This window comes from Rhineura floridana, chromosome 12, assembly GCF_030035675.1.
Source record: "Rhineura floridana isolate rRhiFlo1 chromosome 12, rRhiFlo1.hap2, whole genome shotgun sequence".
NCBI lineage: Eukaryota > Metazoa > Chordata > Lepidosauria > Squamata > Rhineuridae > Rhineura > Rhineura floridana.
In genome coordinates this window covers 5,873,847-5,890,447 of record NC_084491.1, presented here as the reverse complement: position 1 = coordinate 5,890,447, position 16,601 = coordinate 5,873,847, and the positions used below count along the sequence as shown (strand labels likewise).

Below are 16,601 nucleotides of genomic sequence, written 5' to 3'. Positions count from 1 at the left end.
CCCTCCAGATGTTGGACTCCATCAGCCCCGGGAAGCATGGCTAAGGGCCAGGGATGATGGGAACCATCTAGAGTGCTGTTCTTCAACCTTGGGTCCCCAGATGTTGTTGGACTACAACTCCCATCATCATTGGCTAAGCTGGCTGGGGTTGATGGGAGTTGTAGTCCAACAACATCTGGGGACCCAAAGTTGGAAACATTGGTCTAGAGATGCACAGGTTGGCCACACCTGTTCTAGAGCAGGGGCAGGCAGATGCCAGCTTGTGGGATCTATTTGGTCGGACCCAGAGATCTACCAACCATAATAGCTTGGGGGGGGGGGAGAACATACACTTAGGATTAGGGAAAAGGGGACTTCTTAGCATCTTAGCCCAGGAATTTGTTTTCTTTACCAAAACTGAGCTGACAGTTCTGTCACACAAAAATCCACTCCTGATTTCCCCCACCCAATCAAAAACTTTTCTTCGTCTCAGCAGGCTAATTTGGGGGTGCTTTCTGTATTTTCTGTTATTAAATGTCTGTCAAAATCCTTCCTGATCTACTGCTAATCAGTCCAAGAGTTCCAACAGATCCCAATCTACCTTGAGCCCACCACGTTTCTAGAGCGCAGTCCCCATTTAAGAGCCTAACAGTCGTAAGGGTCAGGCCAAAGGGAGCCTCCTAACCCAGCCTCCTCTTCTCGCATTGACCAAACAGATGCTGATCAGAAGCCTGCAAACAGGACCTGAGTGCAATGGCAGTGTTCTCCCTCCTTGTCATTCCAAATCCCAGCGACTAGCATGCACAGACATACTATCTACGACAGTGTGTGTGTGTGTGTGTGTGTGTGTGTGTGTGTGTGTGTGTGTGTGTGTGTGTGTGTGTGTGTGTGTGTGTGTGTGTGTGTGTGTGTGTGTGTGTGTGTGTGTGTGTGTGTGTGTGTGTGTGTGTGTGTGTGTGTGTGTGTGTGTGTGTGTGTGTGTGTGTGTGTGTGTGTGTGTGTGTGTGTGTGTGTGTGTGTGTGTGTGTGTGTGTGTGTGTGTGTGTGTGTGTGTGTGTGTGTGTGTGTGTGTGTGTGTGTGTGTGTGTGTGTGTGTGTGTGGCCAGCTATGCTGGGCCTTGCAATTGTGTTATGTCAATTAAAGAACCACATTGCAAAATATATCCCGTCCTCTGACATCCCCTATGCAGTTGGCCACTCGGGGAAAGAGGGTCAATTTTTCAGGCTTGCTGTTTGTCCCTTCAGCAGATCCACCCTTTTTCTGATTGAGGCAGCCCGGATCTGCCTAAACATCTCTGTTCCTAGGAGCCCCATCTGAAAAGTACCAATTGAAGATATAGATATCACCACATCTGCTTTATATTTGCCTCCCACACACAACTCAAAGGAGTATCTACCATAATGTCATAAACATGAGCAGTTTTCAAGAATCTTATTTACGTCAGAGATGTAAAATGCATGAAATGTTGAAAATAAATAAATGTATTATGTGTTTATTAGGGGTGGGGCTGGGGAAGAGAGGAGATTTGGGACAGATCTACAGTCCAAACCTTGATCTTGGGACTCGGAAAAAAGGGAATGAGACATTGGAAAGAGCCCATGGGGCACACAATCATGCAGATACAAGAGAGACACATGTTTTGGAGAAAAGCCATTAGCAAATTAATATATTGTGATTCTCATTGTGAGAGAAAACATCTCAGGAAATTAGATTCCTCATTTTTTTTCTTTAATGACCCATAGAAATGAAAAAACTAGGAGAGAGAGAAAACAAATCTCCTTCAGCAGTTTTCTTACATCATCACATTATCAGTTTGGACCAGCTTTCCCCAACCTAGTGCCAGGCAGATTTTTTGAACTACAACTCTCATCAGCCCCAGCCATAGCACAGCATGCTGGAGCTGATGGGAGTTGTAGTCCAAAACACATCTGGAGGGCACCAGGTTGGGGAAGACTAAATTAGACCAATGAAAATACAAGTACAAATCTCTAGAATCTGGATCGCCAAATATTGGCTGTATGACTCTACTCCGGAGGCAAGGCACCATTTTCTTTCCAAAACTCGACAGGAGAAACATTTTGCTGATTTCTGTTTGATAAATGTCTCTTAAAGACACAGCAGCCTTGTCAGAAAAAAATAGTTGATGATCCGATATTTATATAAGGACAGGGCTGCCGTTTCTTTTCTTTTTTTTTATTACTAACCTTGCTCCTGTGCCTTTGACCAGTAAGATATGAAACTGACTAAACTTTCCCTTCTGCTCTCTACAAAGGAAAAACTTCTGTCTGCTTCACTTTTTTTCACGTCAAGCTGCTGTTGTAGGTACAGGAACATGACCACTAAACAGTTGGCAACCCTGTAAAGGAAACATAGGGCACCCCACCCCCACCCCTTAGAAGGCAGTTGCGTGTCTGAACACTAGGAAAAGCTGAATCCATTGCCATTCTTCCACTAACTGTGAAAAGCAAGGCTGCCTGATCCCCAAAAAGGGCCAACCTCCAGTGAAAAAGTTTCTAAATCAAAATGGTTGGTAACTGGCATGACTGAGCCATGACACTCATTTTTTAAAAAACTGCTTGGTGTAAAATGAAAGCTAGAAATTAGGGTTGCCACTCAATGAAAGGAATCTTCTTCCACCACCTCCCCACCCCCAAGAATGTTGGCACTTAAGGCAGAACATCCCAAAGCACCTCTTCCTCTCCCTGGCAGTAAAAATCTAATTAAAACTATAATAAATTAATTAGCTAACAATTTGCTGTGTTTTCACGACACCCAAAAATCTGCTGCCTCACTAATGGTAGGGCTAGTCCTGAACAGAATTTGTTCCCTAGAAAATGTGCTTATGATTGCAACCTTGCTTGATTAATCAACTAAAACTCATATGATTCATTGGTTAGTTAATTGGTTAGAGTACGTTTGCACATGAATAAAAACAATAGTTCTCAATTAATGCACATGCCACCTGAGCTTTTAGAGTAGGCAGATGTGTGTTGGAGGAAGCACCTTAGGAGAGAGAAGGTCAGCCTTACCATTGGGCAGAGTGAGGCAATGGCCTCAGGTGGCAGATGCTAGAGGCAGCAATGGCAGCTTCCTGGCTGTTCCTCCTGAACCGCTGTCCATGCTCACCAGTGGAGGGTACAGCTGTGTGTGCCACACAACCTGTCCTGCACTGCCTAGGGTGTACTGGAAAAAGCTATACTCCTGCTGGTATTAAAGTAAGATTCAACTGCCACTCCAGTTGACGTCTGTACATGGAACATGTGCGCACGTGGGGGACACCACCTTCTGTTTCCCCTCTGGCAGCAAAATGTCTTGGGCCAACCCTGAGTAGAGGTATTCCCTCCTGGGTGGAAAAGGAAAAGGGAATGCCTTCTTTAAGGGCATTTGCACCATCTGCATTTATTATGAATTAATTAAATTTATGTCCCACTCGTCTTGTGATTAACAAAACACCTGTGTATATTTTTAAGTGATTAACCGCATCCCTATAGGGATCCAGAGCAAACTTGGGTGAAGTTCTGTTTGTTGCTTTTCCCTTAAATAACCATTTTGTTTTCCAATTGATCTTGGAACCCTTTTAGTATGACTGGAACATCTAATCAATTAAACAATTAGATTAGCTTAGATAGATTAATCAGTTAGACTAGATTAGATAGATCAATCAGACTGATCAATTATAACATTTTGATTTGTTATAAAGAGGCCCCCAATTCACTGATCAGTGGATTTAACATTCTTATTATTTTAATACAAGTAAAATACTGCAGATGTCAAGCCCTTTCTCAGAATGTAACACCATTTCTTAAAAAGGAAAGCAGGAGGTGTCCAGGAAATGACAGGTCAGTTACCTTAAGGCCTGTTCCAGGAAAATTGATGGAAAGCATGATTAAAGACAGAATTAGCAAGCTTACAGACGAGAAAGTCTTGCTGAAGCAAAATCAGCATGATTTCTGCAATAGTAAGTCCTGTCTCACTAACCTTTTGGAGTTCTTTGAGAATGTGAACAAGCATGTAGACAGAAGTGATCCAGTCAACACTGTGCACTTGTGAAAAAGATTTTCACCAAAGACTCCTTAGTAAGCTTAGCAGTCATGGAATAAGCATTTTTTTTATCGATCAGTAAGTGGTTACAAAACAGGAAGCAGAGAGTAGGAATAAATATACAGTTGTCCCAGTGGCAAGATGTAGAAAACTAGAGTCCCCCAAGGATTGTATTGGGACCTGTGCTTCTCACCTTATTCATAAATCATCACGTGTTAGAGGTAAGTAGCGAGGTAGCCAAGTTTGCTGATGACAACATTTTCAGCATGGTTAAAACAAAAAGGGATTGCAAGGAGTTCAAAAGGATCTCTCCCAAGAAGGTGCACGGGCAGCAAAATGGCAAATGCAATTCAATGCAAGCAAGTACACAGTGATGCACCTTGGGGCAAAAAGTTCCTAATTTCACACATACGCTCATGGGGTCTGAAATGCTAATGAATGACCAGGAATGAGACCTTGGGTCATAGTTCAATGAAGATGTCGACCCATCATGCAGCAGCTGCAAAAAAGGCAAATCCCATGCTAGAGATCATTAGGAAAGGGATTGAAAATAAATCTGCCAATATTGTAACGCTGTTATACAAATACATACTGAGACCACACTTGGAATACTGTGCATAGTTCTGGTCGACTCACATCAAAAAGGATACTGTAGAGCAGTGTTCTTCCAGATGTTGTTGAACTACAACTCCCATCATCCATGGCTATTGGCTAAGCTCGCTGGGGATGATGGGAGTTGCAATCCAACAACTAACTTCTGGCAACTGACGGTTGAAGAACACTGCTGTAGCGCACGAAAAGTGTCAGAGAAGAGAACCGCTATGATAAAGGGGTTGGAGCAACTCCCCTATGAGGAAAGGTTACAACACTTGGGATTTCTTACTTTAGAAAAAATGTGTGTAAGCGGGAATGTAATAGAGATATTATTATGTATAAGTTATGAGATATAACTTATGGTCAAGTTACAGGATTTCGGCTGAACATCAGGAAAAACTTCCTAACTCTTAGAGCAGTTACCTAGGGAGGTGGTGGGCTCTCCAACACTGGAGGCCTTCAAGAGGCAGCTGGTGCCACCTGTCAGGGATACTTTCAGTTGGATTCCTGCACTGAGCAGGGGGTTGGACTGGATGGCCTTGTAGGCCCCTTCTAGCTCTACTATTCTATTTTATGAGATGTACAAGAATATGCATGGTATGGAAAAAAAGGACAGAGATCAATTTTGCTCTCACAAAAGGTAGTTATGGCCACTAACTTGTATGGCTTTAGAAGACAAATTCATAGAGGATAAGACTATGCATAGCTACCAGCCGCAACCCTTATATTCTCCCTCCACTGTCAGAGGCTGCTTGCCCCTGAATACCAGTTGCTGGGAATCACAAGGTGGGGGAGCACTGTTGCACTCCAGTCCTGCTTACAGGCTTCCCAGAGGCATCTGACTGGCCACAACGCTGGGCCAGATGGCCCTTTGACCACATCCAGCAGCGCTTTTCATAGGGTCTTTCTTCAGATGAGGCATTCCCTGCTATCTGGGCAACAAGGAGGAATGCTCCCTTTATAACAGGACCTGCTAGGATGCATGTGTGTGTCCTCTCCAGAGCTTGGAAAAGTTACTTTTTTGAACTACAACTCCCATCAGCCTCAGCCAGCATGGCCACTGGATTGGGCTGATGGGAGTTGTAGTTCAAAAAAGGTAACTTTTCCAAGCTCTGCCTCTAACCTGTAGCCCTCCAGCATGGAGGGCACAGGTTCCCCAACCCTGCTCTAAACTCAAAGAAAATATGACCTTTTAGAAGAAGTATTGTGTTCTTGTCTCATATGTTATATAGCTTTCATTGATCAATCAGCTAAAACACATATAATTAATCAACTATGGTTTGTTTCAGTGTGTGACAGCAGCCCTAGTTTTGGTCAATCAGGCAGCCTTACTAAAAATCCTTGGGAACTTAGAAACATAAGAACATAAGAAGAGCCTGCTGGATCAGGCCATTGGCCCATCTAGTCTAGCATCCTGTTCTCACAGTGGCCAGCCAGGTGCCTGGGGGAAGCCTGCAAGCAGGACCCGAGTGCAAGAACACTCTCCCCTCCTGAGGCTTCCGGCAACTGGTTTTCAGAAACATACTGCCTCTGACATAGCTCCCTCCCTCCAAAAATTCTGGAAACTGTAGTTTATTCAGGGTGCTGGGAACTGTAGTTCTGTGATGAGTAAACTACAGTTCCCAGGATACTTTGGGGGAAGCCTGTGTGTTAGATGTCCTTTAAATGCATGGTGTGGGCATCTCTCTGCCCCCCACCTCCATGAGTGAATATTTTCCTCCTTCAGCTATAACACAACACAGCCCATTTTGCACACCCAACCCTTTCCTCCAAGCACAGTAGCCAGGCTGCCAAGTTTTCAAGTGGCTATTGTATCTCGGCCTTTAATTGCCACTTAAAACTGCAAACATTAGGAAGTGACCTTGCTAATAGCTCAAGGAAGCTTCATCTGTTGATTTCTACACATCTAGTTGCTCTTCAACGCACAACAGCAGACCAGACTGTTTTTTCGTAGTCAGTTGGCAACTCTAAATAGAATCATAAAGCAACCCAGTCAAAAAGTTCTTTTGTTTTTTAACCAGCCCTGCTTCTGTGCTTTTTACAGCAGCCTGACTTGCAGAAATTTAACAGCTGAAGCTTTTCCTGATATAGAACTTAAATAGCGACAAAAGCTTGCCTTGATAAATTTCTCCAAAGCATGCTACTGTTAAAGGCACAGGAGCAGGGCTAATTTTAGAAAGGTGGCAACCCTACCAAAAACACAGATGCTGCTGTTACTCCCGAGTCATCCTCGTCTGATGAGTCCTCTGACGGGGCCATGACATAAATGGATTTAACAATGGATTTGTTTTAGGCCTTTTAACACTCATCGTTTACTTTTTTTTTTTTTTTTTGCTTACCTGTATGGGATAGAGGGTTGCCAACTGGCCAGGAAAGGAGGTGGATAAATTTGCTTGGGTTTCTCCTGTGCATTTAACAGCATCTTGGTCTGCAAAAATCAGGCTCTGAAGCTTTTCACACCATGGAAATTTTACATGCAAATTTTTGTACATGCAAATCAAACTGCTGCTAAAGGCACAGCAGCAGTGGTCATTTGCAAAGCTGGCAACCTTTGGTCTCACTCTCATTCAACCACAGGATTTGGGGGGGGGGAGTTCCTTCGACCCAAGAAATCAGAAGATATTTGGCATTGGCACATAATCTTTTAGTGAAAAAAAGAATGTTGTCAGAAAATATGAGTGTGCATGTATGTCCATTATACACACACCGATAGCTGTATAGATATAGCTGAACCAAGATCGACTTTCTGAAAAGCCAGTTTCTGTCCAGCACTCCTCACTCCCCTTTTTGCAAACACAAAAGCCAACAAATAAATAGAATTGTGTTTTGTATATTTTCAATAGCATGATGAGTTCCATTTCCACCAAGAGCCCCCATGGATCCTCGCTGGCTGGCATGCTCAGCCTCTCTCACCAGGCAGTCTGAGTCCACTGCCTGCAGAGGATCTTCCTAAAAGCCTTACGAAAGTCCTGGTTGAAGATGGTATATATGACAGGGTTCAAGGAACTATTGCAGTAGCCAATCCAGAAGAAAAACTTGAAGGTGCTTTCTGGGACTTGACAGTGCTTTGAGGGGCAGATGGCCCGGAGGCTGTAGAGGAAGAAAAAAGGGAACCAGCAAATCACAAAGACCCCAATCACCACGGCCAGGACAAAAGTGAACCTCTTCTCCCGGTTGAGGTGTGTCTTCTTCTTCCAAGGGTTGGCGCTGAGGGTCTTCACCCTCCTCACCAGCAGAACCTCCCCCCTGGCAGTGGCTAAGGTGTCCATACCCTGAGGGGAGCTCTGGGGGGGTCCATTGCTCTGCTTGATGCTGAGTGGGGGGAAACATTCCAGCTGGCTGGACTCCGAAGACGGTTTCTTCTCTGGCAGGGGCTGGGAAGGACTAGAGGTGGTTGCTGGCTCTGGATCCTTGTCCTCCTGGCTCACAAGAGAAAACTTCTCGGTAGAGAGACAATGGGCATCTGGTTGGTCGTCTTCCTGGATGGGAACCCGATGCCCATTTGGCTCCCCTTCTGGCTGGAGCTTGGCTTGGTCCTGTTTGGGAGAGGCTTCGTTGGATGGGCCGGCAGTAATTTGGGGTGCCCCCTCTTCGGCCTTTGCCTTGGGCTTCTTAGCCCGAGTCCCTTGCCTGCTCCGGCGCTTGGCTATGAAGTAGATCCTGAGATACACCAAGATCATAATGACGCAGGGGGCAAAGAAGGAGCAGGTGCTGGAAGAAAGGATGTACCAGGGCTCCTCGTTCAGCTCACACTTCTTTGCGTCCTCTTTGGCATTGTTTGGGCTGAGGACCAGCGGGGGCAAGGAGATGACAGCCGCAATCAGCCACACCACGAGGATGGTGCATTTGATCCTCCTTGGTGTCCTCTTGGAATTGTACTCAATGGCCCTGCTGACCGACCAATACCGGTCCAAACTGATGGCGCAGAGATGCACGATGGAGGCTGTGCAGAAGAGAACGTCCAAGGCCAAGTAGGCTTTACACCAGGTTCTGCTGAAGTACCAGTAGCCCATCAGCTCATTGGCAAGAGAGAAAGGGATGATGAGGGTGGCCACCAGTATATCTGCGGCCGCAAGAGACACCAGGAAGAGGTTCTGTGGGGCTTTCAGAGACCTGCTGGTGAGGACGGCAATGATCACCAGAACGTTGCCAAAGATGGTGAAGAGGATGAGGAACGTGGTGACAGCGGCAATGGCAGCGGTGGCTTGGATATTGTAGCCTTCATCACTGGCCATGGTCATTCAGAAAGGGTGGCCCAATGGGTCCAGGTGGGATGGCACCCCACTTTCTCAGCTTCACAGGAGCCTGAGGGTCCACAGATCAGAAGCCAGCCATTGGTACCCAACCCAGAAGCAGCAGGTCAGAGAAAGAGTTGCCGAGGCACAATTGCCAGCGCTTCTTCCATACTGGGATTCTTCCAGCAGGAGCCTCTGCTTTTCCGCCTGTAATGTAAATCTGCTTCCAATGCTAATTCTTTGCTAATTCACAGCTCTGCTCCCTCCTGTCCATAGCAGCAATAGTGCATTCTCTCTCTCTCTCTCTCTCTGGTCTTTTGCCCCTCTCCTATGTCCAGGTGCTCCCGATCACAGGTGCATCTTTGGCTCAGAACAGCCCAAGAAGTTTCCTTCCATCACCTCCTGTTCCTTGCTGGGAAAGTTGAGAGATTCGAGCAGCCCTGCTGCCGAGCTGCACTCTGCGCTCTTTTCCCCTTCCTCTCTCTTTGCTTGCTGTGGGCAGACCAAGCCTCCCTATGCCTTCTGAAAGGAGCTGCAGGAGGAGTTGGGATTTTTCTCTCCACGAGGAATCTCTGTGACGTGTGATGTCAGGCAGTTTCTCAGCTCTTGTCAGGCTCCAGGAGGGAACAAAAGAGACAAAAAAGGGGTGTGCTGAGTACACACACACACACAAACACACACACACACATCACACACACAGAAAGAGAAAGAGAGAGAGAGAGAGAGAGAGAGAGAGAGAGAGACTCACACACACTCTAGCAGCAGGACCCACCGCTGAACTAGACTTTCCAAGAAGCCACTCACCTCCTTTCAACTTCGTCTCTCCAGCAGCCCAGCTGACTCTGCCTTCTGTCCAACCTCCTGCCAGGAGAGCATCGCCAAGGCCTGGGTGTGCGTTTCTTACAATGCAGGTTGCTCTATAACTAAATTACGCTGATAGCTGCTGTGCATCTGATGACTCAGAGAAGCTGCCTTTCCATCCTAGCACTGCTGTGTTTCAACTACCCCTCTGGAAACTTTGATTTGGGGAGATCTGGTCAGACTTTGAAGAACTGCAGTGTTTGGTTGTTTAGTAATTATAATAAACAAATAAGATCAACAGGAGAGAAGTGGGTTTTTTGGGGGGGGTTGCAAAATAGGATGTACACTACTTCCCAAGTTAAACCCCACCTCCAATTAAGAGGCATCTGCTTTTGAAACTGTAATACAGGTTAAAGGGCACTTGGCTCCGTTTAGTTTGGGGCCACCACAGAGCTCAATCCAGCCAACGTTAAGCACTTTTAAGCAGCAGAGCTTGGAAAAGTTACTTTTTTGAACTATAACTCCCATCAGCCCAATCCAGTGGCCATGCTGGCTGGGGCTGATGGGAGTTGTAGTTCAAAAAAGTAACTTTTCCAAGCTCTTAAGCCTCATTCAAGGGAGGGATTTCAGACTCTCTCTGCTCTGCAGACCCGGCTGCTGGCTCACCCTACATCTCTCTGCACATTCTCTATGCCTGAAATGAGCTCCTTTGATCCTGGAAAGGAGGCAGGCAGGCAGAAATATCTTGGAGGGGGAGCAGGAGGTGGCGAAGAAGACGACAAGGGCCCTAGGAATGGAGGTGTTAGAGGTATGTGGAGACAGGAGGGCCAAGGGAAACAGCACAGGAAGAGGTAGCAGACCAGGCAAAAGAGTGGGAGAGAGAGAAAGAGGTCAAAGGGAAGACTCTCACTGCCAGAAAAAGAGGGCAAATGAGGATACAGATTTGCAAAAAAAAAATGTATATGCTAATTTATATGCACATCTGCAAATTTAGAAATACAAATAAACAGAAGCACAATACCTCTCACCACAGTGGGGAAGACGAGCACCAAGTGGGCTGTGTGCCTGCTCTGCCTGCTGCCCAGATGCTAACGGTTGCTGGGTGGTTTCAAGGCCTCTCTTACTTTCCCTTCTTAGGGATCTTTACCTTCATACCAGACAGATGTTCGTTCAATCAGAGCACAGGGGGCCAGAATTTAGACTTATGAGATCTACTTTGCTTTCTTGCCAGAACCCTGAGGAGCACTAACTAGTGCCAACCTTTTCAAACAAGAGCCACCAAAATGGTGGCTAGGGGTGCAAATGCAAAATGGTGGCTCTGTGGGTGCAGTCAGTCACCCACAGCATCCTCCCAAGAGCCTGGAGTCTGGACATAGAAGTGCACTGCAAACCAACATCTGACTTATTACTAACAGAAAACCCTAAAACTAGCTTGCAAAGTTACAGAAAGACCTGGACAAAGGCATCCAATAAATACTCATATTTTACAGGTAAGGAACACTAAGGATGAGAGAGAAGTAATTGGCACGATGCTAAATATGGTAGAAATTTGTTTTCATTGCAATTGTTAAACCATTGGGTGTGAAATGCCCCTCCCAATCCACTGCAAATCAGCCAGAGATCTACTAGTGCAGTGTTCTTCAACTTTGGGTCCCCAGATACTGCTGGCCTACAACTCCCATGATCCCTGGACCAGTGGCTCAGCTGGCTGGGGATGATGGGAGTTGTATTCCAACAATATCTGGGGACCCATGGTTGAAGAACAGTGTATGAGCAGATCCCAATCTACCTTCTGTAGAGGCAGGCCCAGCACTAGAGGGCAGCTAGGTTGGGCACTGGCCAAGGGCCCCTGGGGCTGAGACCAGCCCCTGATGCTGGGGATGGGTGGATGTAGATGCCGCTCCACAATCTATGCTAGCATCAGGTCATGGAGCATGCACCCCACAACCCAATGCTGGCATGGATCACAGAGTGGGAGCCACCTTCTGAAGCAACACCCCCCCACACCAGCATGGGCTTAATATAGGCCCGGCCACATCACTTCCTGTGTTGCTGCATTAGCGTGCCAGCATACTGTGCCATCGCTGCCAAAGGCCCACTGCAGTCTGGTGCCAGCCCTGTCTAGAGGGGACAAATCCTTTTCCACACAGAGGATTGTCCATTGTAATGTAGGACACTTGACCATCCTGGACGATTAAGAGAGAGAGAGAGAGAGGAGATCACCAGAACCTGTAGAATGAGGAATACTGAAATTTGCACATGGACTTGAAAGAGGCTGCAGGAGGCCTCCAGGCTTTGTTTTAATTTCCCCTTTAATTCTTTCATTACAAATATGCTCTTACATGCCACAATAAACGTACAAATCCTGTGAAGCGTAATTGTTAAAAAGAATGTTGAATTTTCCATGGTTGCTTCTTCATTGCACAACATTTGTGTGTGTGAGGAGGAGGGTGGGCTGCTAAGAGCAATTAAACTGCTGAAAAATTACAAGGAAAGAGAAGCCTGTGAGATCACACTGAGTTGGTGGATATCAAACGCACAAAAGGAGGGGATGTTTGTTTACATGGCAGACGTCACAATTTTTCAGTTGTGAGGAAAAGAGCAAGAGACTCCTCTTCCTCCCTATCTGCACGGTGAATTATTAAGAGAATTAGAAATTACCTGAGCCCAGAACTTCTCGATACAGCTCATCCACATTCTGCCAGAGCCAGTCTTTCTGTCAGAACCACTTTTCCCCCCATCAAGCAGAAAAAGACTGTTTGGGGAACAGCAGAAATATGGTAATAATAATCATTAGAGGCCCCCCGGGATACCAAAGCCTGTTTGTGCTAAGTGCTGTAAAGTGCCGACTCTGAAAGGCAGACAGTCTCTGCCCCAGACAGCTTACAATTATAAATGGAGCCGACAGAAAATGGAAGGCCAAGGAGAGGCCTGTGAGGGGCTGGCCGGCAAACAGTCACAGCACTGATAGAGTAACAACTTGTCTCTCAGACCCATATCCTGTTCATCTAACCACATTGCCTCATATTTTGGCGACAGAGATTTTGGAGAAGGCTCCTATCCATTACTGGCTTTCAAACAGATTGGAACGCAGCGCCTGTCTTTTGCAGAAACAACAAAGTCTAAATACCTCCATTAAGGAGCTGTTAGGGTGCTTGCACGTTGCCAACTCTTTTGCCTTCCTCAGGCACATGCTGTTTGCCTCACAGGCACAATGACTGGTTAGAGTTGCAGAGAGGCTGCTCCCCAAAATTCTCTTGCATGAAATGTCAACAATTCTGCAGATCATTCTCTGGATAAATAACTGGATATTTGATTGTGTGCATTTGATGTCCTTGCCGCCCTACACTCCTACTGGGAGGAAGGGCGGGATATAAATCAAACAATAAATAAAGAAAATAAATATTTGGTGCTATTTAGTTTTAGTGGATATTGCACAGTTTAGGTTGCTTTCAACTAACTTACTTAGAGCAGACCCATTGAAATTAACGGCCATGGCCAACTTAGGTCTATTATTTCAGTGGGTCCACTCTGAGTAAAAGTTAGTTGATAGTTGAATACAACCCTTTATATTTGACCTGCATTTGATAGGTGACATATATTTATTCATTTTCAATCCTGCCCGTCCTCCCAAAGGAGCCGAGGATGGCAAACAACAAAGCAGTAAACGACCCAATTAAACAAAACAAGTAAAAACATTAAGAACATTCAGAAATGACGGGGGCGGGGGGCATGAAGACTGTTCCTTGCTTCTTTCTGTTTGTATGTTGTTTATCCAACAAAAACAAGAACAAGAGCTTCTAAAAATATTTAAAAACAACCCCATATCTTCACAGCTAATAATGTCAATATTGCCAGGAACATTATTGTGTAGTCAACAAATGTCTGGGTAAACAGGAGTGGTGAAAATATGATTAAAATTTATATCCTGCCCTTCCTCCCAGTAGGAGCCCAGACATACCTCACCAGGGAGAGTGTTCCACCAATGGGATGCCACTACTGAGAAGGTCCTGTCATGGGTTAGTACCAGCTGGGCAGCATCCACCAGTGACACCATCAACATGCAAGGTCTGAGGTTCAGTCCTTTGCATCTCCAGTTTAGAAAGGTCTTGGGTGCTGGGAAAGGGCTTTGTCCCAGGAGAGCTGCCGCCAATCAGTGCAGACTATAGTGGGCTAGATGATTCAGTAAACAGCAGGTTCATATGAGTAAAGGATGTTTTGCCATTTGATCTGATTTACACAAAGAGTTTCTTGTGGGCACCCTTTGCATTGACAGCTTTTCACGCATAGGGCCAGCTGACTTGTGCAAGTTAAAAACACTCCATTTATTTCTAGGATAGGCACACACATACTCAAAGCCATTAGATCAGCCTTCCCCAATTTGGTGCCCTCCAGGCGTTTTGGACTATAGCTGCCATCAACCCTGACCATAGGCTCGGCTGACTAGGTTTGATGGGAGCTGTACTCCCAAACATCTGGAGGGCATACGGTTGGGGAAAGCTGGAGTAGACAATTTAGTTCGGGAGGGGGTAACTATTTTCCTAGTGCCCAAAACAGCAATGTCATGCTGTACAACCCATACAGAGAGTTCTCTTGGGATGGGACAGGGAGGATTAAAGGGGAGCACCCCAAGTGGCAGATTCTAGGGGTGGCACCAGACACCGCCCCCCAGTCCTTCCTCCTCAGCCTCCCAACGATTCCCATGCCGCTGAGGCAGCACCCCAGCAGAGGGGAAGCTTGCTTGTTGCTGCCCCCCAAGTTAGCCTGCTGCCCTCTGGGATGGTGAAAGAGTCCAGTCCTCTTGTTGAAGCACTATCCAGCTGCCACTCTAGATGGGCTTCCCTCCATGAAATTGGAGAAGGCTGGTTTCTCTTTTGCCCAGACAGCTGACAGCACAATCCTAGGCATGTTTACTCAGAGGTAAGCTCCACTGAGTTCAATGGGACTTGCCCCGAGGTAAGGTGTATAGTAGAATTGCCACCTGCATGCCTTGGGCAGGTTTTGGGGGGGTTCCTTCTGCCCACCTGCTGTTGCTGAACTATAACTCCCATCATCTGTGGCCATTGGCCAGGCTTGATAGAGCTGATGAGAGTTGCAGTTCAGCCATGCCTGGAGGGCCAAAGGTCTCCACCCTGGTCCTGGGTCAGTCCTGAAGGAGGGGGAAGGGTTTTTCTTCTCCTGTTCCAGATACGAGCAGCCAAGCAACATTCCCTGCAGGCAGGACAGCAAGACAGGAATCTCTTGTTCTTTGGGTTTTATTCCTTGAGTTAAAAGCCTCCCCACCCCCGAACTACTTTAGAAAAATGGTGCAGAAAGAAGATGGTGAACTGCCCCTGACGTGCTCCCCTCCCCCCCATCATCTGATGCCACACTTGTTTTAAAAGAACAACCCAGGAGATCCTCATCACAAATCTCCTACATCTCTCCTGGTTGCAGCCTATGACTGGGGTAAACATCATACATATATAACTTTTTAAAAAAAGTTTCTGTGGAGATGGGATGGGAAGAATGGCACAGGAGCGCCCTCTGTTGACCGAGAAGTTCACTAGCCCAGATCAGCCCAACACATTTCACTGGCAAAGTACATCATGCATGGAGCAAAATCATCCTTTCACCACCACCCCAATTAATGGCTGGAATCTTGAGGGTTGGGGGAGAAGGGGCTGATTAGCCCATTTCCAGCCAAGTATTTTTAATGCTCAATATTACCCCATCTAGCTCCTTTTCTATCGTTGGCGGGGATAAGGGTGGGACCTGTACATCTCCTCGCTGTCCCCTTTATAAGAGCAGACGTAGCAGAAGCAGAGAAGAAAGATATACACAACTTCTCCTCTTCCCCTTCCCTTCAAGATTCCAACTTTTGAGGAATGGCTTTCCTTGAAAAATAATAAAGAGATTCACACCTGTCATAGAGAGTTTAGGCCTGAGGTAAAACCCCAACTGGCACCCTATCCCAGCCCACTAATGACCATGGACATTTTGTTGCCTGAGGTGAAGGACAAAATGGCATCCCCCTCCTGTTCCACATGCAGATGCCAGCTAGACTGGCAGCTGGAAGCTTATGCTGAAGCTGGCAAGAGGAGGGTATCCACTGCGCCTCTGAGCAGCAGGTTCTCATAGGAGGTGCAGGACAGGCTACCATGATGCACCCAGCTCTGATCACCATCCCTTCTCTTTTTCCACCCCCAGCCCCTGGCACCTGCCACCTGAGGTGACTGCCTCTCTCTGCCTAATAGTAGGGCAGACCCTGAATTCAATCCAGAGGGCTGGCTCTAGGTTTGAGGAGACCCTGATAAAGTGTGCTCTGGAGGACCTCCAGCTACATTGATGCCCACCCCCATGACAGTACTGGATGGCTGATGCCAGCTGCACACCATTTTAATTGCCTCAAATGCCCCTGCCGTAGCATTGGACCAGGACACTGAGAGAAATTAAAGTGGTAGATGCTGCCCAGATCCCAGCCACCTGGTGCGGGGAACCCAGAACTGGCACCATTGGGTGATCCCAAGTATGGAGCCTTGCCCGCTGCCCAAGTGTGCTGCTGATGGCCCCAAATCTATGAGGAAATGGATTCCCCTTTGCAAGCCTTGCCAAAATAAATGGGGGCTTCAATTATTGTAATTTCCAGAGTCAACCTCCTCCATCCTTACTTTGTTAACCAGGGCAAAAACAGCATTTGACCTGAACGGAGGAGAGCTGGGTTCAAGTCCCCATTCACCTATGAAGCTCCATTAGCAGCTTGTGGTACCAATCACTCTCGCAGCCCAACATTATTGTAAAGGTAGCATCCAGCTATGGCCCTACTATTGGGCAAAGTGAGGCTACTGCCTCAGGCGAGGTTGCCAGGAGTGGCAGCAGCCACCTAACCATTCCCCCAGAGCCCCTAGAGCTGCTATGCTCTGCGCCACCAAGGCTAGGCTGCCCTCAGCTATGATGGAGGACGTTGTCCC

The 16,601-nt window shown here is 46.7% G+C and overlaps 1 protein-coding gene across 1 annotated transcript; it reads right to left on the bottom strand.

The window, feature by feature from the left end:
* Positions 1-7,429: 7,429 nt before the first annotated feature.
* Positions 7,430-10,086, bottom strand: ADRA2B (adrenoceptor alpha 2B). The gene is made up of 2 exons (XM_061592584.1): positions 9,655-10,086; positions 7,430-9,464 (listed from the first exon to the last, which is right to left on the bottom strand). Exon 2 carries the CDS (start codon positions 8,854-8,856, stop codon positions 7,525-7,527), a length of 1,332 nt encoding a protein of 443 aa, XP_061448568.1. The 5' UTR covers positions 8,857-9,464; positions 9,655-10,086; the 3' UTR covers positions 7,430-7,524.
* Between the last annotated feature and the right edge of the window lie 6,515 nt (positions 10,087-16,601).